The following is a 27,606-nucleotide window of genomic DNA, read 5'->3' as shown; positions in this document are numbered from 1 at the left end:
AATTCTTCATCAACACCGACTGGATTTTCCCAGCCTTTCAGGAGAGAGGAGGATGGAAATGCCATGTCCAGTCAAATCTTTGGGAAGGCAACAATAGAAAATGTCATTGTTTGTGTGTGTCTGGAGGTTATTACAGCAGTCTGAAACTGAGTTTATTTACAATAACTTTCAGCCTAATTAAATATTGAGATTGAAAAAAAAAGTATGTATTGGTTCAATTTGGTGGTTGTGTCTTGGGACCCTTAGACGGTCAACCATGCACACTCACACCCATACCTAGGGGCAATTTAGAGTGTCCAATCAGCCCAGCATGCATGTTTTTGGAATGTGGGAGGAACCCAGAGGAAACCTACGCAAGCCCCGGTAAAACATGCAAACTCCACACAGATGGACATGACCTGGATTTGAACCCAGGACCCCACAGCTGAGGATGACGCACTAACCACTCACTCCACTGGGCCGCCCCTCCACTCATAATTTTGTCAACAAAATAAAGTCAAAAAGTTTTTTTGGTCAGGGTTTGTTGAGCCTCAATGTTTACGCTTTACTGTTTTTCTCTGTTCCCCTCTCACTCACTCACTCTTCTCGCTCTCTCTTTTTCTCCCCCCCCCCTCTCTCTCTCTCTCTCTGTTTACAGCTTTGAATATCTGACATTTGTTCTCCCCTCAAACACCAGTCAGACCTGCTTTCATCTTAAAGGTAAGAAGCAACATTTTTAATGAGTTATGTGAAAATATGACGGTGTTGGATGGTTGTGCTTTACGTCACTTACGTAAGCACATCTTCATATAAACACTTAAGTATTGTTACGTATACTTTGTTAACATTCAATAGGAAAGTTTCACCAAATAGTGCAGATATAACTCAATTAATTAATCTCTTGATGAAAAATATAGTTAATAAAATATTCAAAAATATGTAGAAATGTACTGCATCCCAACCAAGACATTTTTCTTTCCCTTTTTAGTGCATTAAACAAGGTAATTTCAAGAGAAACTTGCAGTGGAAACCTTAAAACCATAAATCTCTAAATCTCTGAGTGTCAATCTGAACTATTATGACACCACTTCTTTGGACTTCATTTGGGAGAGCAATTATACCCGACACTATGGCAAGTGGGGGACTGCCATCTTTAACGAATTTAATAAATAGTTTCCTCCATGGCTCATTTTCGTATGCCATGTCAAGTTCCCATTGCAGTTGAAACCCAATTTGACGAGAACTATGAATGAATCTAAAGTGAAGGAATGTTGATGCAAGGTAGTGGCGATCAACAGCTGCTTTCAATCACACTAATTTGAAAGTGTACTCCGATTGCAGTTACAGGACATCACCAGTAGAGTAAAAGTCAATCTCGGCTCCAGGCTGTTAAAGGGTTAGGCTATCTTAATTTTTCAAGTTCTTGGAGGAGCCTGAGATTGCTAATGCGGACATAATTGACTGTGCATTCCAAGCAGAGCAACACTTTTTTTTGTACTTTCACATGCAGCCACATGACGCATCACAGCTACGCTGGAGTGATGCCATGTGAAGAGGGCTAACAATAGCTGTTTGTGTGCAGTTGCGCTTGCCAATTGGATGGGGGAATGTCTCTTTTTTCCCCCTGAAATGGACCTGAAAGAACCCAGAAAAAAAAAATCCATGACACTTATAAACGGTCTTAAAATTAGCATGGAAGTGACTGCACTAATGCAATTTTCAATAACAAAAACAATTTTGGGATTAAAATCTCATTATATTTTACTCTTTTATGAATATTTAATTCATAAACCATCTAGAGACGCTCACCTTTTTCTGAAATTCTGGTTGTGATGTCACAAACATAATAAAAAAAATCATTCCTAGTTTTTTAACACATGGCAGCCGAAAAAGGAAGACATATGAGGATCTGCTTTCACTATTAAGCCTTTTCTTTCCCTTTTTTTCTGGATTTGTGTCATAAATACGGTTTTCTATCATTTTATGGTCACATGCAATACCATTTCATAAAACCTTTTCGTGTATAAGCTTAATGATTCTTCTGGCAGAGTGGCGTTACCACACAAATAATGGCTTCAGCTGCATCAAGGCCAAATATAGTGCAGACAGCTAGCTAGTGGCGACAAGGAGATGACTTGCTGAAAAATGACGATTTTAAATCTACTTAGTCTAGACAACAGCTAAAATTAGCCGAGGCCCCAGAAAGCTTCTTGTATTTACTGTCAACACTGAACTATTTTCACTCATTAGTAGTGAAAAACCGAGGATTAATTGTACATTGTTCTAAATGGGAACAGCTGACAATCTGAATATGGCTCTGCATACACACTCGGATTAAGTGATGTTGTCACTTCTCTGGGATCACAATTCGATTGCTGTTTAGACCAACTATTTACACGTGGAAGACTTTAAAGGAGGAAAAATGAAGAACTGGTTTAAGAACAGCAAACGTATTATTACTTCGATAATCCAAGTGTTCCATAGATTGTTGTTTTGTCTATTTGGGGTTGGTTGTTGGTGCAGGGCATACCAACACACTTAAAGACTAATCTTTGAAGAAGTGCGGCTTTAAGAGGCATTAACAGGTCCAGTGATAATCAGGGACTCAAGAGTTGAGGGTGGAAGAATCAAATCAGAACGATAAAAATACAGTAGGGGTCTATTGAAATATTCCAAAGCTCACTACCTAGTAAAAATAACAAAGGACTTAGTGCAGGTGCCACACAAATGCAAGATGGTCGCTATTAGCAGCAGCTGCTAATACAAAAGCATGGTCACCTTGTGGGATTGGCACTGTTCAGAGGAAAGTCCCACATCAAATCATAAAAGGGATTCAAAGGCGGCGTTGAAAGACATTTAAAATGTCATCCCATGTGCTCGCATTCATCTTCCATCAAGCTCAACCCGCGACAGGCCTTTTGGCTTGCGAGCGTGGTGCAGAAATGTGTCAGAAAGCCGCCGCGACTTTGAGTTCACATTGTTGTCATGACATCGACGCTGCCGCTCCTGCTGGTCTGGGTGAACGCATCATCGGACCTCAACTGGCGCCTCCGAGCAGTTCCCTTATCATCGCACCATGTGGAGGTCGTGCGATTATAATGTAGAAAGTAGTGGAGGGCGCTGGAGTAATACACTTGAGTGCTAACCTCCATCAAGGGCAAAAGAGCCTAATACAGTAGAGTCATTCAGCTTTAATCTCCATCAAGGGCAAAGAGGCTAACACAGTAGAGTCATTCAGTTTGAATGCTTACTTAATTAAGAACAGACTTCGAAACTGACTGGTAGAGATGGTGGCAATTTTTCAATATTGGTTTTTATATGTATTTCTGTTCTTGTGGACTTTATCAATGTCAGGCAAGGTACTATTCGAATTCAAAAGTTGTGATCTGGCCAAGTCGGGTCGAATTCCTCGGATGTGTTCCGCACATTTCATTGAGTCGTAAGTAGATGGTACAAATAGGGTGAAAAAATTAAGGTATTATACAAGCACAATGTTGATGGAATTTTGTCAAAAATAGAACAATCTTTAAAAAAAAAAAACAGTCATTTGAAAAGTTAATGTTATAGCTTTGGAATATTTACATTTTGTAAGTGGTCAGATGAAACTAATTAGAAAGGACAGAAGAGGTTTATGAAATTTACTAAGTTGACATGTAAGGAGCTGCTGACCGTCCAAAAAAATACCCAAACCTGATTTAAATCAGCCCTTCACTTGGTTATAGTAGCTGTGTTTCTATACATTTAGTCGACTTTTTACTAAAACATGTTTTAAAAAGTGTGCTAATTTGTTTTCAATTAATGTGGTGCATTTTCTACATACCTAAGCACAACAACAAAAGCGGGTCAAATGACACTTTTTCATGTTTTGAGGTCAAATGACACTTTTTCATGTTTACCTGCAGGAGAAAGAATTTTTCCTTTGGCATCAGCAGAACTACTCACATCCAGTAAAATCTTCATGTCCTAAGTCTCTCTTGCACTCTCCGTGTCTCAACTCCTGCGTCTTTTCAGCTGTAAAAGAGAGCCAGAGTCCAAACATGGAGCGTGTCCAACACATTACCAAGTCAGCCATGCGCCGCGCATCCCAAATCGAAGTGACTCCGCAGGCCAAGAGGAACCTGCAGGAGCTCTTCGTCAACTTCACCCTCATCCTCATCTGCCTTCTTCTCATCTACATCATCGTCCTGCTGAGCAGCTGAAGTTGTGGCGGTGGTGACCCGGCACCCTCACACTTCACTTGCTGCTCACATCATGTTTGACTGCATGTCTCCCTACTGCTGCCCCTTGTTTCACTACAACTTGGTGCAATCTTTTTGGAAACTGAAAACATGAGTGAGCTATGCTACACAACGGTAGGCAGTTTAGAGTTGGACATTTTATAGATTTACCAGAAAGATTGTGTCACGTTTACTTTAAAACATAAACAATGTGTGGCACTCACAGCAACTCAAGACTTCCACAGGTTGGTTGACGTCTCACTCTTATACCCTGAAAACAAAAGATGAAATCATTGCTTGTTGTGCACTGTTCAATAAACACAAATAAACCATGATTATGATTGAGAAGATTCTCCGTTTCTTTATATTCAGTAGGAAATTGTCGAAAGATGTCATTTTCAGTGAGATACATACATACATTTAGGCCACTTACAGTAGAAAAGGGAGGAACAATGACTCAAATCGAGAGGATTTAGCTTCTTCCAGCATTTAATTTCAATTATTTGTAAGCACAGCCTCTTAAATGTGTTATTGGAGAATGATTTGTGAATTATGAAAAAGTTAATGAATGGCCTTTGACTGCAAAAGTCCAAAACAAAACATGTTTAAGATTAGCATTTCTGCTTTATAAATTAAAATACACCTTATATCAAATATGAGTCCTAAGTGCGATTTGACTTAAAAGTAACTTTGCCTGTTAAATGTTGTTTTGACAGATTCACATTTTTGTTTAGATTTTTGTAGTCACATTTTTTAAATTAATACCATAATACCAAGCCTGAAACATTGTAATGTTCTCTCGCATTGTACTCTGACTTTTCAAACTTCAACCTACAAAATAAAACAAACAAGCACAACAATACTCAGGTAATTATTTTCTTTCTGGCCTAAAAGCAATCTCTCAAAACAAAACATTACACAAAAGCCAAAGTTCACAACCAGATGGTTACTGTTTAATAACATACAACAGAAATGATATAAATATAAACATTGTTATAATTGTTGTACATTTACATCAAGACTAACAAACGTTTATATGACACAAGAAGGTTTTGATCAATTCGCTTTCACGCCTGTTTAAAGTGTGGATCAGCACCATTGTCTCTCTTCAGTTTGACAACGGGAGTTAAAAGTGAAATGAAGCAAGCCTTGGACAGTACTTTATATAACACCACATAAATAAAAGACTCCATTCACCCAAAGGAGTTGCTATTTATGGTTCACTGGCGGCCAACCGGTCGGTGGCAGTGTTCGATCATTTTCCATGAGTTGCTCCTCAGCTGTTAAGAGACTTTTGCAGGACTCAGCGTCAGATTCTCACAAAAGTCAATAAATACTATATCATATACGGCCAATGAAGTATTATCTTTTTTTGTGTGATTTGAACGTTAAGTGGGAAATTTTAGGGTGGCAGTAGTGAACTCAAAGTTTTAATTACAGTACTTCAGTTGGAAGACGATGGATGTCAGTCCGAGATACAAAACTTAAATGGAATTGTTTGGAAAAAAAGGAAACCCACACACACACACACACATTTAACAGAAAAAAACAAGCGGTAAAAGTGAATTTTGATTATCCTCCCTAACTCTTGAAGTCAGTGCATGGTTATAGTTAGTGTCAGTGACCTCTGTGCACAATTAAAAACATTCAACCACAACAGAGAATTACATTGATAAATATGAAAATGTTAGTTGTGCATTTTGCTATGAACAAAGTCAGAAAACAACCGTTTGACCCCCTGACCACATTGAAATGAAAAGTAAAAAAATAAGTGCAATTTGATGCAAAGAAGTAATATAAGAATCAAAGCTTAATGGCATCAACAGCTCAGTGTTCTCATCACAGTGTGCAAAGTGGAGTGAACCAACAGTGGTTCAGTATAGGACTGTATGCAACAATACAATCGGCTTTTTAAAAATTATTATTGTTTGTTTTTCCACCAAAAATTCAAATCATTTTATAAAGCGCAACCACACCCGGGATGAGATTCACATCCGAAATGTGACATTAAAGTAAAGATACATTCTTAGTTCCCATTTCTGTTTTATCAGCTTACAGGAAACTTTTCTCATCCTTCTAAGCCTTGTTGCTACTTTGATACAGAAATGAAAAAAAAAAAAAGAAAAAAGGAAGGAATCAGTTGGAAGATGTCGGAAATGAGCTACCAGTGACAATGTAGGGATAGTTATTGGACTTGTTGTGCCCTTTAAAGTTACTGCTATATTTAAGTTGTCAATGTATTGCACCTTTAAATTTTGAAAGGTTCAGTCTTTATTTACGGATTTAAAGTATTTTCGTTTTAACTTTGAAGAAAAGGGAAACTGAGATTGTAGTTACTAGCAAGTTGAACAGAAATTGCCAATCGCATATGCATACAGTACAATATATGAAAAAAAGAGATTAAAAAGAGAGTAATGATGAATCAACAGTTTGATGCAATCTAAAAGTTCACCACTAGATTGCACCAAAAAAAAATACTACCATTCCTTTCATATCGCTCATTGTGATGTATTGCGAAAATGAAAATATGTCAATATGAGCAACGTTTTTCTACGTGATGCACTTTTCGAAAAAAGGCTATCTGGGCAAATGATGATCATGCAGTTGGAAACTGTGCAGGATATCAAATGGGCATCATGTCATTTGACATTAAAATAATAATTCCCTGGAACTCTTCAAGTTGTTGTTTTTTTCTTTTTCAAATGGACCGTATTAAAAAAAGAATCCATGGTGATATTTCACGTGAGCAACAGCGGCATTACAAGAGTGATTTTCTTTTTGCATGCTTTATGGTCTGTATTGCAGGCAGAGACACAAACAAAGCAAATATATAAGTTCAATGCTTCTTCTGTGCAACCAGATAATTCAAAGATAATTCATTGCCAATTTCCCCTAATAGAACATCTTTTCTAGATGTCACTGCGCTGGTGACTGCCAATGAGCAGTTTTTTATGATATTAAAAAGATTGGAATTGGAAAAGAGCCCCTTTGTCACTGGCTCCCGTTTCCCAGATTGCCAAGGTGCCTCACAGTGAGCTCGGAGGTTGCACGGAATTTGCACAGTCAATGCAATGAGACAGATAGCTACAATTGGGGCTGAGGAGGTCAAAACCGGAATGGAAAGACCAAAATCAGTGTATCAAACTAGATTTCTTAACATAAGAAATAAGGACAAATATATATGCAATGCCTATAATTTTGACTGCTGCGATTGTACTAAAATCTTATTATTCTTGGCCAAAACTGAATTAAATTGTTCCCCAAATGTAGTTGTGTGTCCCATTGCATTCCCACGGAGCAGATTAGCGTTTAACCATCAGAAAGAGAAGCCGTGAGCATACAGCTCCTCTTTTTTGGCAGCGAAATCTTTGCTTTTTCCTCCTTCTTTTGCTTTGCAGTCTGACGCTTCTGCGTTTGCCTCATGAAGGCTACGGAAGGGAATAAAAACATCTGTTAAAATGACTGCCATTGGTAACGCTGTGTCGCTTTGATAAAAATAGAGGGCTGCGCATGTTTTCAAGGCACTACGTTACATGCTACGCATGCATCGAGCTGGCACAACACTTCACCTTCGCATTCCTTGATGCAATAGTAACACATACACAGTGTGGGACTCCATTTTTAAATGATCCAACATTACAAACATGCCATAAAAACACGCCACCAAAGCACATTTATTAAGAAACTTACATGTCCACGGATATAACCTATTAGTGCAAAATCATGTCGTAATTTAGCAAGATTAAATATCCTACACCCATTGGTATTTTAAATGTTATTTTTTGTCCTCCATGTTATGAGTTATATCGATTATACTACAGTATTAGTCCTCCACAGTTTCCAGAATGGATGTTCATAAGCCCTCTTTCTGAGAGAAAACTCATTGCAGATGTTATCTTTTTGACGCCTGTGCATTCATTTGGAACGCCCAACTAATTGGTAAATTTAGACCCGATTACAGAGTAACTAAACGTGGAGTGGAATTTGAAAGCCCTTAAATGGGGAAACTGGTGAAAAGACGGAATTGTAATGGAGACCCATAATGGCTACAAAAATGATTCATTAAGTCATGATCATTGCTTTCCGTTATGCTGGGAAATGTCAACATCCTGCAGAATCCAACTTTTCACGTGAAAAATATGTATTGTAAACTGGATCAATTCTCATGATTCTCAATGAAGAGTGACTCAAAAAGAATAAGGTGATCTGAATGTGACGACGCCTGTGTACTTAAGGCATGGTGGGGAAGCAAAGACGGTCTTTCTTGTTAAAAAAAATGCTGAAATAGCACTTCTTGAAGGTATTTGGGTAGGCGGATAAAGTGACGGATTGAAAGGGTGCGGATGGTTTTGAAAATTAAAAGGGGAGTTTGGAAACGGTGATAAGCAAAGGCAGCAAAACACAGCTGCCGCGTCGTCTCAAGGCGGCAAGTGGCAAGTTCTCACCTCCTACAACTTGCCTGATGCTGGGGCTCCTGAGGATGAGGAGGAGGATGGGAGAGAGCATGACTTGGTGGGGGATGAGGAGGAAGAGGCGGTGGATGCTGAGGGACGTTAGGGAGAGGGCGGAGGAGCGGCGGAGCTTTCTTAAGCCGGGGGAAGGTGCGTCGGAGGGGGGAGTGGGGAGGCACAAATCGGCCCGGTCCTACCTCCTCCACTTCCCGACCCTCCGCTTCCTCGCTCGCAAGACTCACGGTAGGAGGGCTGACGAATCGGAGAGCTGACTGGCTAGGAAAGCTGGCCAAGCGTTGGTCTGATTGGCTGCCTGGTTTTAGCTACACACAAACATAGAGAGGCGTGTCGGGCGAGGTGGGGGGAGATACTGCACGCTAAGCAAAACAGCAAATTTCTATAGAGGTGGAGGTCCACAAGAGCATGCTGCTTTTCTCGGCACTGGCGGATCATTTATTGATGAGACGGCTAAAGTGCACGAGAGAATGATGTCCTAGGATGCTGAGAACCTGTCTTTTCGTCTAACGAAATAACGTGGATCAGTAAAATCTGATACAATTACATTATTTACGATTTTATCAAGCTATGTTTTCCTTCTGGAGAATCAATGTTCAGCTGTATTTGTTGTTTGAATTTCTGATGTGCCACTTGATCCCACAAGAGGGCGCTGAAGTACTGTGCAAATAGTTTAAGGGGAATCTATACCGTGTCAATTTGGCTAATTTCAAGAAACCCATGGAAATTGCGACATAGAAGCTTTTAAGCTAAGCCCCTGAGAGATATTTTTTGCAGCAAAATATGTAGCATTATGTGTTCCAAGAACTGAAAATAATCAGGAAATAAAGCTTCCCCCCTTTATTTTATTTATTTGCATCATTTTTTTAGGCTCGTAGTTTCTTTTAACAATTAAAAAATAGGGCATAATTTATAAAACTGATTAGGATAGGGAGCTATCAGGTACTCGGTTTTTACTAATCTCAGCAGATTTACCTCATGTCTCCCAGTACTGTAATACCAAAATAATTATTGAAGTATTTCTATATCACACGGCATTATGTATACTTTTTTTTAAACTGCCGTATTATACAATTCGTACATTTTGATTTGGTTCTAAAAAAAAAAGGTAGTTCTTTGGATCCAGTTATTATATTAGCAAATATGCTTCCTTACTACAAGGTAACCATAACACAATATTTGGTTGTGTATGTGTTATAAACATGCATGATGTGCAAACATGCAGAAACACATCAAAACAGACAATCTGTCTACAGGACTACAGGCCATCTGGCACGGGCAGGTGAAGACCTCCATGCACACTAACCTTTATCAGAGGATTGATGACTCCAACATTGGCACTGGAGTTAAAGACCTTGCTGAAGCCTGTTTCTCTGTTGACCAACTCAAGCTGATAAAACTTTTTGTCATCCTGTTTTAAGACCAACACAATGCCAAAAAACTAAGACCTTTGCCGAAAATATATGCCGCGAAGGTATTCTGTTGACTCACCACCAGTTTTTTGACCAATGCCTCCCTCTCTGAGACCATCTCACGGAGTTCGGCGATAAGATGTAGGTCTTCAGGCCGGCTCTCTCTGTTTCTCAACTTCTCCTCAGTCCCCTCTAGTCTGGAGAAAGAAGAAGAAAAAGTAACAAAAAGTAATACATGCAATTTTAGGAAGGAGGCACGAAGAGAGTCATTCGGGAAGCCTTTCGCTCTGGCTCTTACATGATTTGCAAAGCGGTGATCTTGTCTTTTAGAACCTCCTGAGCCTTGTTGAAGTCTGCCAACATGATATGAGTCTCTCTGTGATGGACCACACTGAGCTCTCCCAACTCCCTTTCCTGCCTCTTAGCAAAATCTTGTTCGTGAGCCCTGTAGAGGTCAAACGTGCATTTAAGGCAATGCCACACATGAACACACATATATACAGATACTACACTCATACTGATGAAAAATGGTATCCTGGACCACTAACGTCTCAGAGAATAATCAAAAAAATACACGCATATGGAGAGAGAAAAGCCTCATTTTAGACAGCGTCACCTGATCTGGGATTGGTATGTATTAAATCCGATTTGATTTAATTGGCATTAATCTAGGCCATTCGTATATATCCATTGAATGGGATTACCTTATCTGGTGATTAGCTTCACTGCGAACCCGAAGCACCTCTTTGCCTTTCAACTCCAATTCTCGAGTGAGGGTGTCAATGGTCTCGTTCAAAGTGTGGATCTCGTGGTCTAGATCTGTGATGCGGTGACTACGGGAAAGCACTTCTGTCTGAAAATCTGAGATTCGAACTACCAGCTCTTGTTCCTGCACAGCACAGAAGCCCGGACGGGTTCATTTGAACTTGCAAGTAGATACGAGCAGACCCAAGATGAGTGAAAATGAGCTTGTGGCTACCTGTTGGCGGCTTTGCTCCATAGCTTTCTCTAGCTCTCGTTTAGCATGAGAGTTTTCTTTCAGGTGGATCTGCCTCAGGTGCTCTATGGCTGTCGCGTGGAGGTGGTTGAGCTCAGCACGGAGTGACGCTGCCACAAAAAGAGAGTGGTGATCAAGAATAAGCCTTAGTTACATTTAAATCATTGAGTGGACAAATGCAAGCATCCAAAATTCAGTGTCCAGGGAAATAAATCTTAAACCTATGACAATCTGCCTGGATGAGATTTGACAAATTAGTATGTTAGGATACAACTAACGTGAACGTGATGTACGTTCAGGGAACATGGTACACACTACAGGAAGGTCAACATTATACCGCTCGAATAAGATCTGGAGTATACGTGTCTAAACGTGTATAGTATATAAGTAAATTTCATAGATGTTTGATCACCCTCCAAAGAGATAGACCAAAACGTGTAGTCGTGGCCAAATCAAACAGCAATTACCTATCTTGGCTTTGCCCTCATCTTCCAATTCAAATCTCAGCGTTTGTAATTCCTGGTCTGACTGCTGTCTGAGGATGTCCAAGGTTCTCCGGTGGGCCTCCTTCAGGGCATGGACCTCCTCTCTTTGTTCTTGTTTCAGGCGTTCCTCAAGGGCCTGGGCAATGACATAGAAAAAAAAAGAGGAAGAACAAGGTGAATGGGAATGGAAAATCCATATAAATCAAAAGTCTCATCATTTAGGTGATATAAAACACTTTCAAATTAAAATAGATCTTCTTTGTCTGATAGTCTGGCAGCAAAGTGGTAATCGGTAGCCCACAATAAGAAAATCCAATCAAACAGAGCACACAAAAGTAGGAAAATCAAATCAATCACATCAAAATCAGATTTACAAATATACCCACCCATTAACATGATTTCAAACAAACTAAAACATTAACGCCAAAACATTAAATCAATCACTTCACGAATTATTTAATGTGACTGAATATATTTGAGCCAGAAATGTATCATGGAAACAAATTAGCCATGACTTTTGTAAGGAGCTAATGGATTCGTTCAAATAATGATCATTTAAAATCATTTATACTTGGGAAATTAGAAATAGTTAAGAAGTCAAACCCATCACTTAGTCTTCCCTGTTTCTGCTGCCTAAGGATTTTCTTCACAGGCTCACAAGTCATTTGAGGGCTTTTCCACAAAAGACCGTTTGTGTGATTAAATGATAAATTAATGTTCCATGCTCACCATTGGCAGAGCAAGCACTCAACTCTATGATTTCTGCTGTGGAGTAAATGACTTCAGACAATGTTGTGCTTCATTGCTTGTATTCTTTAAGATCTTCCTCTTTAATCAGATTTTCACGACTATTCCGTTGCCAAAATGAATCATTTTAATGAGGATTCACACTGAAAATGAAAGGAAACTGCATTCCAATTTGTTTAGTTCATTTGCATTTTTTTTCTCCACTTGCAATTCTACTCTGATGCAACTTCTGTTCTGATCTTTTTTTTTTTTTTTTGGTCCCCTTTGGCATGCATATATACCCTGATTTGATGCTGCCGAGCCTCCTCCATGGTGCTCAATGCGCAGCAGTGAGCCTCTTGTAGCCGATGTTCTCTCCTCTGGTGTTCTCTCTGCATCTCTGGGAAAAAAAACAAAGCAGTAAATAAGGGTATTAGCATATTCTACAAACAAGGTTTCGTAGATTAACATATTTCTCCAGTATATTATTATAAAAATGCGACAAATTAAATGTTTGTTTTAACCATGTCTTAAGCTAAACTAACCATTTTACGATCCGCTTTCACAATCCTTTTAATACTCTGCAACAACATCACCGTCTACACATGAGTTTAAATGTTAAAATAAAATAAAAAGTCTGTTCTTTGTGCGAGGACAATCCATGCTGCTCATGTTTCGGAATTTGGTAGTCCAGTTTGTGTCCTCACACACTCTGCTGTACTTCCTTACACCAAAATGTAAGTCAACTTTCCATTGACAAAAATCAGTTTCTCCTCCTGTAGCAGTTAAAGGGGATGGAATAAAGCCTGTGGATTGGGTACAAGCCAGTCGGTGTTGTTCACTCCCGTATCATGCTTGTGTGTCTTAACCTTCACTAAACACCTTAAACTTACTCACCAAAACACTAGGTTCGATCCAAACCAGGTTAAGAACTGCAGTTTGAATAATAGACTTACCCTTTAGCTGTTGGCCCAGCAACTCCCTCTCTTGGTTAAACTGAGACTGCAGCTGCTGAAGGGCCGCCTGCGACTGAGACAGCTGCAGCTCCAGAGACTGTTTCAACAGAGAGATCTGCAGGGGGCGACGAATGACGTGGACACACATCACAACACACACACAGCAGGATTAAAATCTATGTGATTGCTGGGAGCCAGAATGTGGCATGTTTGGCATGTTATTCGAGAAAGATTGATGACAAATACTAGATGTATCCCCGTTGCATTGTGTTTTAGAGTATTATTGATAGCCTCTCTAACGATGATATATCTGTGGTTGTCTATACGGTTGAATTACGCCAAGAAATAACATGTCCCCGATATATAGCCCAAACCCAAACATGCCATATTGGTTATTGCAACAGCATGATATGGAAGCCCCTCATTTCAAAATATTACAAGCTTGTCAGTGAAAGCCAAGAAGCATGTTGTTAGAGGCGATACAATGTTTATGAGATGCTTATGGAGCAGTGAAGGGCACGGCTATCCTTCATTTCCCAGGCCGTTAAATCCCCCGCAGGATTTGGTGAAGTAGGATGGAAATGGGGAGTTGTAGGGTTAGATGATGTTAACAGGAAAGGATGTGAAGAAGGACCAGTAGAGATTAGTTGGTACTGAATAAGGCAGTGTGGATGAACAAAAATGTTCATGGCTTTTTTCTGTATTCACTAGTATCATAGTGAAAATTTGGGGCTTAGATGTACGGTTTGGATTGCTGTTTTTTTTAAACAATTATTTTGGGAAACTCAAACTTTTTGAATCAAATAAATGTAATGATTAAGAATCTATCTTTTTGCAGTTTGAGTCCATTTGCTTCGAGGCCAAGTAGGTCAAGAGCTAAGCAGCTCTGCCCGTGGAGCTGCAACAGCAACAGCAAATTGACACTTGTAAGGCCTTAGTTGATAACATTGCTTTGGCACCCTATTTTGTGTTAGAAATCATCTCAGATGCCACAGCAAAATTTAAATTAAATCAAAAGATAGAAGTGAACAAAATCTCTGTACCCTCCAGTTGACATTTATACAACAGATTCATTTGTGACTTTCTCTTTATGTTCTACTCCAACTATTGCCTAAGGGGGTACTTTACTAAATTCAATCGATCAGACTTCACTGAGCCACAAGCCATAGTCCTTTTCTTTGTCAAATAAACAAACGGAAAAAATAAATAAATAAACAGAATACAGTTTTAATCTCATTTTGCTGTTGGGCAGGAAGCCAGAGTCAGTCAGTAGAGAAGGAAGTGAAGTGGACTTTCATCTCTTTAGTTTCATTGTTTTACCAGGCAGCCTTTTATTTTATTTTTTATTTTCTGTGTAGGTAGGTAGTAGCTATGCTGTCTCCCTCTCGTCCTCAGTTGCGCCCTGTTATGGTAATTTTGTCTCCAGTTTGATCTTGTATGGTAGAATCCCCACGGAATCATGTTCTTTGGGACTTACTTCTTCCTCTGACCCACTTTTAATTTCGTATTCCCACTCGTCGCCTGTCTTGCCTACTGTTTTCCATTGAGCCATATGCCCTCTATTAAAATCCTTGCATTTAATTATGTCATCTGTTTCAACTGTGAACTACAGAAACTGTTACATAAGTTATTTTTATTGCACAATTTTACCTTTTATGAGTCTTATACCTGTCAATGAGCATGTAATTATTATCAACACCTGAAGGTTAGTTAGGTGTTTGGCTATCCATTATGCATAGAATAAATAATACAATAAAATGCATTGTAAAGATGGGATCTAGCTAGATTCCCCAGTTGAAATTCATACTGCAAGAATAAAATCTTGCGTGGAACAATTTCTGAGCTAACCATGTCCCAGTTTGGAGAAATTCCACTTTTGTTACAAACAAATTATTTTACTGATGTTTTCAGAGAAACAAATTGATTTATGATTGATAATGGTTATCTGGGTGGGGAGTGGTAAATGTGGATGGATGGACATGTCGCTTAGCCTCCTAAGACCCATTTTCTCTTTGATATTCAGGCTATAATTAGTGTAAAATCAAAGAATTCCCTTTTTACATGATGTAGTTTTCGGAGTAAAATGCTTTCCACAGTGGACAGGTAGTCTTGTGACAACCAAAAATGTGATGTCCACACATGTGGACGCCAGGTCCTAGGAGGTTAAATGTGGCATTTTTACCCTAGTCAGTGGTTACTGCCTACAGCCTGTCACACAGTGTTTTCATCCTAGGCCGTGGGTGTCTTAACAAAAATCAGGACAGGTCTCTTTGGCGCTTTACTTTATGACTCATCAGAGCTTTGACTTACCCAGAGGCAAAGCCAGGACCCTCTGCACTTGAGCCCTAACCAGAGTGGCTCGAGCAGCCTTACTTGTGTAACCCTATCGCGAATGCGGCTCTTTTCTTGTGATTAAAGCTACAGTGACACGTGTGTAAATAAATTCAGCATATCGTGTTGCTTGAGGGGGTATTATGTAGTTTCTTTCACTGCTGGAGGCAAAAGACATTGGAAGCATATATAAATAGCTCTTCGGGTTCAATGACTGTAGCAGTGGGAATTATGGGGATTGTCCAAAAAAGGCAAATGTTATTCACAGCTTACTGTGAATCGTTATTCACAGAGACACACAGAGGTGCACAGCAACATCAGAGCAGAGCACATCAGTCAATCAAATTAGGAGAGGTGATGGAAAGTTGATGAAGAACAGCTGGCCCAAACAGATGTTGATCAACTGGTCATAATCTCAAATTATTTGTGCATAATTTTGGACTTTCGAATTTAGCCTTTGGAGCTCAGCAGAAAGAAATATAAAGGTGATCTCAAGCCAATAGTGCTGCACAATTCAAATCTTTTTGCTGTTTCAAAGGAGCAGCTTAAACTGCTATCAAAAAAATAACCAAGGTATTCCTTCACATCCGGAACATTCATCACCAAATATATTGAGTTTAAAACTTGATTACCTGGAAATGTTACATTTTTAAATTTTGGCTTTAAAGAAATGAGCAAGTAAAGCTCTTAAACTACAAAAATAGCTTCATGAAGGGTTCAACTTCAGTGAGCTTGCACTCTTCATGAAAAAAATCCCCTCTTTTGCATCCAAAATTGCAATGTATGACTTTTTGTTTTTACCTGTTCGAGCAAGTCTTCCACCTTCCGCTGCCAACCCTCTCTTGCCGCCATCATTTCCAGCTCCTTTTGCTGGGAGAGCTGAGTCAGGGCTGCCTGTTTGTCCACTTCATATTCCTCGCTGAGCTCCTCCCTCAGTAGACGCACTTCTTCACTAAAGACGGACGCAAATAATTTGAGAAAACATTTCCATTCAATAAAGTAGTGAGATATATAGATCTATTGGATTTTTACCGAAGCGCTTCTCTCCATTTTTGTTCCAGGTTGTCTGCCATTTTGTCCATTTTCTGCTTCTCTTCTGTTCGAATGGACATCACTCGAGCTTCATGCTGCTGCTTCTGGGTCTCAATCTCCTCCTACAAGCACAATATTGGCAATTACGCGAACAAATAATGCATCTTTCCATTATTTCCCTGTGCACTACTACACAACACATACGTACAAACACTTTCTGTCGCCATCAATATACGAGGGGGAGACTTGTCATATAATGGCTCTACCATCACAATCTCACAAATAGTCCAGTCTATTATTCCTCTGCAATTTGTCATTTTCTGCTGTTTGAATTCTTCTGGTCCATCTCCATTGCATTCTGTATTTTTGCTCACCTGTAAGTCTGTTAGCAGGTTGCTGGTCTCTCGAACCCGGGCTCTAGTTGCATCCAGTTCGATCTTTAGCTTTTCCTGTGTCTCCCTCAAGCAGCTAATCTGGTTCTGTGCTGAGCTAACGTTCTGGTCCCTCTCTCTCACTAGCTCCTGGAGGTGGGACACCTGCAATAGTGAAAAGCAACATATACTCTAATTATTTTGTTACTGCATTTAATGTAGTACTTTTGATGATCAAATGTCTTTGATAACTGTTTCCATAAACCACATATATTAAGAAAAAAAACATAAGAATACACAGTTTGTGTTGATGCATGGTAATAAAAGAAGGACAGTCAGTTTGTTTGTGTGGTAATGCGTGTGAAATATGTATTTTATTTATGTATTTATATGGTGGCCTGGTGCTAGAGTGGTTAGTACATCAGCCATTGGTAGGCTGGTTGTAAACTGTAAATTGTCCCTATTTCTGAATGTGATCATGAATGGTTGTCTATTTTCTTGCACCGAGCGATTGGCTGGGAACCAATTCACGGGGTTGTTGCCCGCAGTTGGCTGGGAGCGGCTCCAGCACCCTCGGGACCCTTGTGTGGATAAGCGGAAAGAAAAATGAAGGACTGAATACTGATCAGATATTTAATGTGTATAATTTGTAATAAATCGGTCAATTTGTAAATGTGTGATAATCATCAATGCCTATATTTAGGTATCACTTATAGAAGGTTAAGAATTCCATTCTGAAATTCTGTTATTGCTTTTAAAAAAAATGATTCATCATTAGTTGTGTTTACTCCAAGGTAAAATTAAATCAGAAGTCCTATTATATTTGTTTGATGAGTCATCACGGTGGTGGATGGAGCTAAATTGCGATCAAAGTTAATATTCTCCAAATCATACCTCTTGATTGGCCATGTTGAGTTTGGCAGATAACTCCTCTTTCAAGTTGTCCAGCTGTTGCTGGACTCGGTCCCGCTGTTCCTCCAGAGACAGACGCTTTATCTCAAACTCCTGACTCATTTTCTGCAGAGAAGATGTATAGCTAGATGAGCCACCGGAGATGGATGTTTACATTTGAAAGGGGAAGATTTAAAATTAGAGGACTGTTTGGGAAATGCGGGAACTGGGGAAAATAAATAACTGGGAAGAAGGATTGCAAGTTTTTTTTTTTAAATATATTTCTTTCATGCACATTGATTTTAAGGTAGGAGGCAAAATGGTAGAGTGGTTAGCTCCAGTTTATATTAAACTTGCAAGCCAGAGATGAAAAATAATTAATATAATCAATATATATGTATATATGTCTGTTCATTCGTTTTAATAAACAGATGAATAAAATAAGATGTTGCTGTTCTTATGATAGAAAATGTCTCTTTAATTAAATAAAATTACTAAATCCTGAGAAGATGTGGAATCATTGTTTCCCAAAATTGCGTCACCACTTTCCTATTCTCACCACAGAGAGGTTATGTACAAAGAATGTCAGTTCCTTTTCATTTTTGGCCGCGAAATGATTTTAAATTAATTATTCCCAACTCGGTTCTTGTATCCTAATGTCAAACGTCTCCTTTTGGAGAATGAAAGCTCTTACAATCTGGTTGACAGGTGGTGTTAACCTAATCCAACACAGAGCGCTTATCAACATTCACAGTTTCACACCACACAGAATCAGTTCTCCTCAAGGGCCAGTGAATCATTTGGCATGCCCAATCGAGCTGCCACCTGCAGGCGAATTGAAGAAATTCTGCTGCAGTCTTATCACAGCTTTGGAATTAATAGAGCATGAGAAATTAGTAGCATCTCTTTGGAAACTTTTTAATATCTCGCCTGCAAGGATTAAAAGTTTGCAGGCGATTCAATTCAGCTTTAAAAAAACGACCACTTCTGCATCCCTCATCTCTGTCCTAGCGCATACGTTCTAAGAACAGACATTGATCATAGGACACGAAGCACAATTCATTTCCACATTATTCATTCATTCTCTCGCAATGTCGTTCCCATTTTCTTTAAGGGAATTTGTCAGCTGACACCTACAGCCTTGCACAATGCACAAGGGTAGGATTTATTGTCAGTGAAAATCCACCAATTAGCAGTTTGTGGCAATCAGCCTTTGAAGTAGAAAAGCAGAGACTGAGTGAGGACACAATAATAAAAGATAAATCCCGTGTGAAGTAAAACAATTCGTTGTCACGGAAGGCTAGTTCATTTTCTTCAGTTACAGAAACCAAACAAACCCAGATGCGTGTTTGGAAGACGAAGGAAGAGGAGAACTTTGAGTGAGAGATGTGCTTTGACCTAATTAAACTTGTGCCGTCACGGAAGGGGGATGTGCATTTCTTAACCATACATTTATCTAAAACAAATTTTAGTGGAAGGGCTGAAATTAATTGCTGGCACTCCTGCACGCCTTTAGAGAGATAGAAAAGCCAGTGGCTGTGTGTCTTAATCACTCCATATGAAAGTTGGTACCTGCCAGATTTCATTATCGTCAACCATAGCTGGAATGCACTCATTTGGAAAAGTCTCCAGTTTTCATTTCAAAGTCACCTCGCCGCTCTTAGTTGCCATTCTTTTTAACCGAGACAAACTGTTTATTTACTTGGCACGCTCGACTCCAATGACCCAACTCACCATCAATAGAAGCTTTTTCTCTTCTTCTTTCTCCTGCTGAGCCTCCTCCCTCATGGCACGGTGTTTCTCCTCCATCTCCTCCCAGGCCCTGATCTGGGCCTCCTTGTAGCGACGCGACTCCTCTTCGTAGTGAGCTCTCAATCTAGAGAGCTCCTTCTCATATCCCTGGTGCTCCTCGCGAAGAGACTGATGAGAAGAGACGGCTTTTAATGGGATCATAAGAGCTGGCATTTCTGCCCACTTATGGCGACTCAAAAATGCACCTGCTCCAGTTTCAGCACTTGCTGTTTGTGCTGCTCACTGGCCACCTGGTTCTGGTTAAGCAGGGCTTCACGCTCTTTTTCCAGCCTTCCAATTTTCTCCTTTAGGCGACTCTGTTCTTGGTCCAAGTTCCTGATGGATGCCTCGTGGGCCATCTGGGTGGCCTGTAAAGATCCGATCTGACCTGTGAAGGAAGGATCAATTTTTTTTTAAAAAGTCTAATATAGAGTTGTTAATATAAAATAGAATTCTGGACATATGGAATGTTACATTAAAAAACACCTGCTGTTAAACTATTAAACAAAGCATGACTTGCATATTGTATCCTATATTGTTGTCGTAATCAGGATGATTCAGTGAGCATATGCTACAGGTCGGTGTCTCACTAGCTTTGTGGAGGATTTCCGTGGCCTGTTGCTGTACTCGTTCCCTGCAGCCCTCCAGTTCATACTCGGTGTCCTTCAGCTGCATGACCCAGATTTCTCCGTCTTGGATGGCTTCTTCCAGCTGCTTGTGCAAGTTCTACACAATATCAAAAATGACTCAATCATCTTGTGCACAGGCCATGAATATAAATATGTTCATTAATATGTGCTCGCAACAACTAGCTGACACTACTCCAACTCTTTTGTTTTTACCAGGAGGTGGTTTGCTTTCTTTTTTTCCTACCAGCAACAGTTGTACTCAAAGCTTATGTGAATCAAACCTAGAGATTTGATTCTGTATTCTTTTTGTTCATATTCCAGTTTTGCAGAATTTTCGCACATGGCTAAAATACATAGCCACCCCGAATGGATGGACTTTGTATTTATTCTCTGCCATGGAATGCCTTTGCTTTCATTAGTGGCACAATTGAGAAATACGTAGTTGTTATTGTATAACCGAGCCTATTTCTGCCACTGCATTGTGTAGTTATTGATCAAACTAGCTGCACAGGTATGCCTACTCTCAAAAATACATCTTCCCTGGATACTACATTCTACAGAAGAGCTTGTTGCTATTATTTTCAGTCAATTCCCAAGCATGGTGAATCTGAGTATGTGAGGTAGCTAATGGCTATCATCTATCATTGTGAAATGGAATGCTCTACAATGACCTGATGAGAAATTATATTTCTGCTGCAACAGGCTTTAAGCACATTCAGCAATAACACAGAGACTATGGATTTTTTTTACTATGTTGAAACTCATTCATATTTTTTTCCAGTGTTTTAGCAACACCCTACAGTCTGTCAACTGTAGAAAAAACCCCAAGAAATAAAATACATTTGTTTCTGGCAAGAAAATAAATCCATACGTTTAAATCTTGCTAGTATACTTTTTATACTACATTGAGCTTTCAAAGAAAGTATTTTTTTTTACCTTGATGGTTCCCTCAGCATTGACCAGTGATGTCTGCAATCTGTTAGTCTTATCCCGGTTTTCACGGGCCTCCTCCTGGGCTCTCTGTAGCTCGCTTCTCAACTTTGATAGCGAACGCTGCAGTGCCGCCTCCTGTGATTGGAACTCTTTCCGAAGCTCAACCTGAAAGTGCAGAGGTCAACTAATGACGTTTGTAATCGAACCTTTACGATGTAGGACAGGTGCTGAGGAAAAAAAAGGTATTTGTTGCAAAAGAGCTCCACCTCAGTCCTTTTCCAGGCCAGTAGGTTTTCAGTGGTGAGCTGGTGAGTCCTGGTCATGGCCTCCAGCTCCCGCTCGTAGTACTCTTGAGCCTTCGCCAGTTTAGCCTCGTACTCCTCCACCACCCGAACCTTATCCTTAGTCAGTTCTTCCACTCTTTCCATCAAGGAGTCAACCTATAAGTGTACACAGATAAAGCAGACCATTCTTGTTTCAGTTTGCTTTTTCCTCTCTTGTTTTGCATCTCATTTACAGACTGGTAACTTCCATTTTAAGATTATAACAACTGCGTTTGATTTTTTTTTAAATTATCTGTTATATTAGTTGATAGAAAAGGAAAACGTGAGTAAAAGAGAGGGATGACATGCAACAACTCACATCTGCACAACACCCAAACTCAGTGTTTTCTTTATGATTAAATTAAGCCACCGAAATGGCAATTATCCAGTTCAGTAAGTTCCTGCGCAAACTGTCTTCATTAGCCAAAGTTAATGAGCGTCAATCTCTTCTCTCTTCATTTCTGTCCCACCTCTTGTCTATGCAGCTCAGCCAATTTCTCCTGGTCTTCAGTGGAGGTGGCACTCTGGTTCTGCTGGCTGTTTAGGAGTTCCTCCACCTCCTGGCGGTGGTTGGACCTCAGCTCCTCCAGCGCTCGACGCTTATCCGCCTCAAACTGGGCCTGTGACTGGCTGAATGCACGCAGCTTCTCCTCAAAATCCCGACGCATCTCCTCCACCTAGTGAAATCACGGGAAATATTCCATTCCATTTGAAGTGCTGGCGTGCGAGCGGTGCCGAGCTCAACTCCTGTGCTATTTCACTCAGAAATTGCAAACATATTTTAAATTTAATATCCTGACGTAAGCCATCAAAGGTGAATGCTCGCAGCCTCCTTGGCCCTCCTGACACAAGAAATTGTACACGGAGAGGACTCACACAGACATGAGGTTAAAAAATAGAGAGAAATGTATCATGCCTCTGATTAGAAGATCTACGGCTTCGTCCCGTACGAGGGACAAGATGCCAAAAAAACGATGAAATGGATGAAGTGTGTGACATGGCCTGATGTATAATATTGGAATATTTACATTTAGTAAAGACTCGATGACATCGATGAAGTGTGTGACATGGCAGGATATATAATATTGGAATATTTATTTTTATTGAAGAATGTTTTTTGGGGGGAGGGTTGCTTTGTACAATTAGGTTAAGAAGTGAAGATATATGTTTGTCATGGTTAAGTTGTGGGCTAATGTAATAATATTTATTATTTTTAGTTGTAATTATATGAGTAAAATATAGAGCAAAGCAAAAGAAAGGAATGCTCTTCAAATGAATGACAAAATGTGGAATAAACCTTTTTATTCACTTGTTGTCATTCATCCAACAGAACTATAGGAGTAAAGGTTTTTTGTAAGTGAGCCTCATTTTCCCCAAAAATACTGCAATAATACTACAGAATGATTTTAAGCTAATGTAATGTCCCCAAGTGACATAGTCACAACTCCTAGTATCAAATGGCATGCCCAAAATGTTTCTAAAATTGTATTATATGCACTTTTCATGACTGTTGAATTGAGTTGATGTGTCAAGATATTTTGTGTAAGTGTGGTGAGCTGGGTTGGTATATACCTCTCTGCTCATGGAAACCACCCGCTGTGTGTGTTGGGCTTCTGTGCAGAGCTGTGAATCCTCCATTCTTTGTCTGTACATCTCGAACTCTGCCAGAGCCTACAATATGAGAACCGTTACCAAACAGAGGCCACGTTAATGAGAAGAAATAAAATCTTATGACCTGTCGTTTCATGTGTTCATGAAGTTCGACTGATTCCTCTAGACATGCTAGCCGTCGCCGTAGGTCAGCTTCGTCAAACATCTTGCTCTTGAACTGCATAATTTTGTCTCGGGTTTCTGTCACAATGTGCTGCACCTGAGTGGAGGAAAAAATGCAAGAAGATTCCAAAATGATTGAATGATTCATAACAAATAGCTGTACGTATTGCCTTATTGGCATTTTTCGCAGGAAAAAAAACTTTCAAAATCCTCTATTATTCCATTTTCAGGAAAAAGAGATGCATTCTAAAAGAGTCCAGTACCTCATCCTCATGTGTCTCCTTCAGTGAATCAATTTCCTCTTCATGTTCGTCATTCTTTGTGTTGAGAGCGTAAATAACCTGGAAAACACGAGGACGTGTGAGAATTGGTGGTGTAGCTTCCATGCAAAGAGTCAATCTGAGATCAGTCGCTGTGGAATGACGAGGAAAATTCCCCACACACTGTAAACTGAGAAATAATGAAACTAACTGATGGCACATAGACCCACTGTCTTTGTTTATGCCGTTTTGTGTCGTAACTAAAGTGACAATTGATGCGGAACATTGACACTTAGGTATAATGTTTGCATGTAAAGAAATGATGTCAGCAATTCACCTCCCTAAAAACTCAATAGTAACTGAAATTGTTGGATTCCCAATTTTCATGCAAGGATTACTTTCTTGATACGACCCACATGACGATTTAAAGGGGCTGCATTTGTCATTTCCAAGAAGTTGGACTAAAACGGCTGGAAAACAGTTTTGATGATGGTTGAGGTATTAAAGTTGATACCAAAATGAAAGTCTGTACTCATCCCCACACCATTCAATGAGAATATCCTGGCTAATACTTCATCCCTAGCATCACTAAGACGGACTGTTCATCTGTAGTTTATTATTGGCTGCAGGGTTTCATTCGTATTTTTGCAACATCTCCCCTGCTGAACCTGAGGAAACACTTCACAAATGTGCAAATTTATGAATGTTCTCCAGCATTAAACCTTCACGAAGCGATGTTGAGCCTCAAATGAGAATGCCAACACCTTCTCAATCATGCTCATTCGCTTCAATTGCTATAATCTGCCTTTACAAGTGCTGCTAGTCAGTGATATGCTCCTGCGGACGAATGAGGTTGATAATCCTCTCTCAAGTCAAGCCCCCGCCAATATCCCACGTAATGTTTAACCATAGTTGGCGCAATGCTAAACCTGCTGGAGCTGGCTCATCCATGATTATTGAAGAGGAGCTAAAGATAATTTAATTGCATTGAAGCACGACAGAAGCTTGATTTGCCTGCTTACTTGAACATTCAAGCCGACGCTGATGTTACAAACACCTGCATTAAGTGCAGTGAAACCAGGTTGGTGCCTGTTGATGGTGCATATAAGTCAAATTGGTTCCATGCTATTGATAAACAACAGACAAATTTGGACAGACAACAGCTCATACCTGAAAACCGATGTAAGTCGGTGCAAATATATCTCAAGGCGGTGTTGTACAACAACTAAATGCGTTATGCAATCAAGAGAATCTCTTGTTCCAGCTTCATCTGTAGCGTTTAGAGGCCATAGGAAAGTTCCATCTCAGCCTTCTGTTCTGTGCAAGGCTTTGATTCCCAGCCGCTCCATCAGACATGGAAGCCGCCTTTAATTATACATGATTATAATAATGATGCCTGGTGCTTTCATCTCTTCTTTTATTCTCACTTTCCTCTTTCCCCCGAAAGAAATATGCGTCACACATTTATAAGGATGCAGGAAAAAAATCTGCAAATGATGCCGATGAGACACTTTTTCTGTCCCATGGGGTTGAACCCAGTTGGACTCTAATGCATGAGGTCGCGGAAAACGGTTTATTGACCTGGCTGGTGTTTACAGGCCAGCCAAAAGATACATCAATTACCATACAAAAGTGCCGCATGTGGCTTCCGAGCCATAGATTCCCTGCCCCTACTGTATGTTTATTTGGAATGGTAACTTTGTGTTATATTTCTACTTGTGTTTGTAGGGAACCATTTTGATATTGTATATTCTTTTGATACATGTTTAGGGGCTTGCTGTTAGTGTATTTCCAACATAAAATATGTAACTGTGCAATATTGAGGAAGAAGTACTCTTGTATACAGAAAAATAGTCTCCCATCCCTATATTTGGGAGTGTATAACAAGATTAGTGAGAAAAAAAAGTAGCATGGCATGCTAATCTCAGCACAATGACGCAACAGTAAGGGAAAAAAAACTCCCATTTGAGAACAGTTGGGATGCAAAAGCCGCCGATGTGGTTTAGCCACACAATAATAATCCTCATTATTGTCTTTGTTGCCTGCAGTTTACAGTCATGTCATTTGTTAGCATTGAAGCACAAAGGGCCGGCCGTCTCGGGTGTGGTTAATGCATCGGCCTCACAATTCTGGGGTCGAGGGCTCGATCCCAAGTGGGTCCCTACTGTGTGGAATTTGCATGTTCTCTCTGGGCTTGTGTGGGTTTTCTATGGGTATTCTGTTTTCCTGTACGAGTGTGAATGTGAATGATTGTCCTTCTCCTTGTGCCCTGCAATTGGCTGGCCAACAATTGAGGGTGCCTCCCGCTTGGTGCCCGAAGTCAACTAGAATAGGCTCAGGCACCCCCTGCGAACCTTGTGAGGATAAGGACATACAACCAAAACAAACTGGAGGTTGAATTTGCTCAGCCAAGCAGTGAGGCTGTCGCATCCACCACATCAATTGACCTGAATTTCTATGGACTGTGGAGCAGGTAATTTGGCTTCATCGTGTGTGGTAAAACCGCCAGCGTTTGAACCTGCCCTTCTTTTTCTGAATGTTACATAAAATACACTGCTGCATCTTTTGGTCTTGCACTGCAGGCTCAAAGCCATTCACACACTGCTGCCAACTCCAATCTCCTACTACGATAGTACGCGCTCAGGTACACAGACTGACAAAACCCCTGCATCCCCCAAGATTACGTAAACCCCCAACCCCTCCTTTAGTCTTTCTCTGCTGGCAATGGCTGCTGCTCTGTGAGAACGTGCACAGATTAGGCAGTGGATTTTTGCAATTGCAAAAAACATCAGAACATTGCACACATACACGCCAAGGTAGGATGGAGACACAAATAAAATCATATTTTCAAATTCAATTCTGCCCAAACTTGAGCATCTGCCACACTGCGCCACTTTCATTCAGTACTGAGATGGCATCATCGGCAGCATGTTTACAAGAAACAAGGTCCCGCAGCAAACAAACAAACAAACAACAAACAAAAACACATTTCTCCACATCACTCCGTAAATGCAAACCTGCACCAATCGTACAAATCTTACCTTAGTCAGCTGCGCAATCTTCTTACTCATCTTTAAATGGAGGTCTTGCGTGTATTCCAGCGTTAAACTCCCATCGTAGAACAAGCTGGATGTTGACGGCGAGATGTATTTGGACGCTCCGCCGCCACTGGAGCCGCTCGTTGAGCTTCCGTACACGGGCTGCCAGCCTGTCCCCGTCGCCATGTTTTCAGACGACTCTAAAGCCAAATATTTGGCATAAAAAAGGGGGAAATTGAGCTAGCTGCGTCTAGCCGCCGTTCCATCGAAAGGGGGGCTTCCCATCGTACTATGCGCACCAGCTGCTCAATGATAAGACGCGGAGACGCGCACCAGATGCTGTTTAGCCGATGGAGCGCATGCACGCACGCGGTTTTCATTTATTTATTTATTTATATTTTAATCGGTGGATGTCGGTGCCAAGTGTTCATTCGAAGCAGTCAATGGCTGAAATGTTGACGCAGGATAAGACCGTCTGGCAGCGTCCCGTATCCACGCTGGAGATGCAGGTTCATCTCCGAAAATGACGCCCTCAGTGGCTATTGGAAAGTTTGCCTGCCTTCAAAATGCGGACTTAAAATCGCAAACTCAAAAGGAAAAAATAAGAAATACTATATTGCTCCGTGTCATACGTAGACATACGTAATGCTACATTGTTAGATACAATGTTGAGGAAACCTTGGGTTATTGTTATTTTCTGACGTCCAGGAAATAAGGACGGTCCTGCGAATAAAAGCGTTTTCCTAGTGGTTGACAGTTGTCCTACACTGACCTCTTGTGGTGAGAAGCGTCACATGCAAAAACACAAGAAAATTGAGGCAGTGGAGCAGCTTTCAGAAATAAATAAATCAATAATTAAAAGGTACTTTTTGACCAGAGACTCGACGAAAAATGTGAGTATGTTTTCCTTAAGATGTTCAAAATGAATAGATTTTGTCAATACTTCCTCTATTCTTTATTTGTCTTGGTTGCCTTGACCTTTCATCTGTCTAGCTC

General features: G+C 40.2%; 2 protein-coding genes across 8 annotated transcripts; one reads left to right on the top strand and one right to left on the bottom strand.

Moving 5' to 3' along the window:
- Nucleotides 1-565: 565 nt before the first annotated feature.
- pln2 (phospholamban 2) lies at nt 566-4,544 on the top strand. Its single transcript, XM_077731592.1, has 2 exons — nt 566-699; nt 3,882-4,544. Exon 2 carries the CDS (start codon nt 4,017-4,019, stop codon nt 4,176-4,178), a length of 162 nt encoding a protein of 53 aa, XP_077587718.1. The 5' UTR covers nt 566-699; nt 3,882-4,016; the 3' UTR covers nt 4,179-4,544.
- Nucleotides 4,402-27,606, bottom strand: fam184aa (family with sequence similarity 184 member Aa). Of its 7 annotated transcripts, none has more exons than XM_077730861.1 (24): nt 26,614-27,355; nt 23,576-23,653; nt 23,275-23,409; nt 23,112-23,210; nt 22,010-22,216; nt 21,483-21,656; nt 21,220-21,381; nt 20,245-20,380; nt 19,861-20,042; nt 19,598-19,783; nt 17,867-17,989; nt 16,976-17,137; nt 16,602-16,723; nt 16,371-16,521; nt 13,239-13,353; nt 12,585-12,682; nt 11,539-11,692; nt 11,054-11,181; nt 10,779-10,963; nt 10,373-10,519; nt 10,154-10,271; nt 9,969-10,073; nt 8,845-8,970; nt 5,128-8,670 (listed from the first exon to the last, which is right to left on the bottom strand). In XM_077730861.1, exons 1-24 carry the CDS (start codon nt 26,794-26,796, stop codon nt 8,638-8,640), a joined length of 3,309 nt encoding a protein of 1,102 aa, XP_077586987.1. In that variant the 5' UTR covers nt 26,797-27,355; the 3' UTR covers nt 5,128-8,637. The 7 variants fall into 7 exon arrangements, with proteins under 7 accessions (XP_077587150.1, XP_077586987.1, XP_077587071.1 ...); XM_077730945.1 differs by having other exon boundaries at nt 5,128-7,624; nt 26,614-27,354; XM_077731285.1 differs by lacking the exon at nt 26,614-27,355 and adding an exon at nt 24,743-24,831.

This window comes from Stigmatopora nigra, chromosome 1 (genome assembly GCF_051989575.1).
Source record: "Stigmatopora nigra isolate UIUO_SnigA chromosome 1, RoL_Snig_1.1, whole genome shotgun sequence".
Lineage (NCBI taxonomy): Eukaryota > Metazoa > Chordata > Actinopteri > Syngnathiformes > Syngnathidae > Stigmatopora > Stigmatopora nigra.
Note: the sequence above shows the minus strand (reverse complement) of the source record. Positions and strands in the feature narration are given on the sequence as shown.

Bases quoted from the DNA above. Each gene is read 5' to 3' on its own strand.
- pln2 (XM_077731592.1), top strand. From the start codon at position 4,017: ATGGAGCGTGTCCAACACATTACCAAGTCAGCCATGCGCCGCGCATCC.
- fam184aa (XM_077730777.1), bottom strand. From the start codon at position 26,796: ATGGCGACGGGGACAGGCTGGCAGCCCGTGTACGGAAGCTCAACGAGC. The intron at 23,211-23,274 runs GTCATAAGATTT...CTCATATTGTAG, and splicing joins ATGAACACATGAAACGACAG to GCTCTGGCAGAGTTCGAGAT. The intron at 13,354-16,370 runs GTAAAAACAAAA...CGCCCCCTGCAG, and splicing joins TGGAAGACTTGCTCGAACAG to ATCTCTCTGTTGAAACAGTC.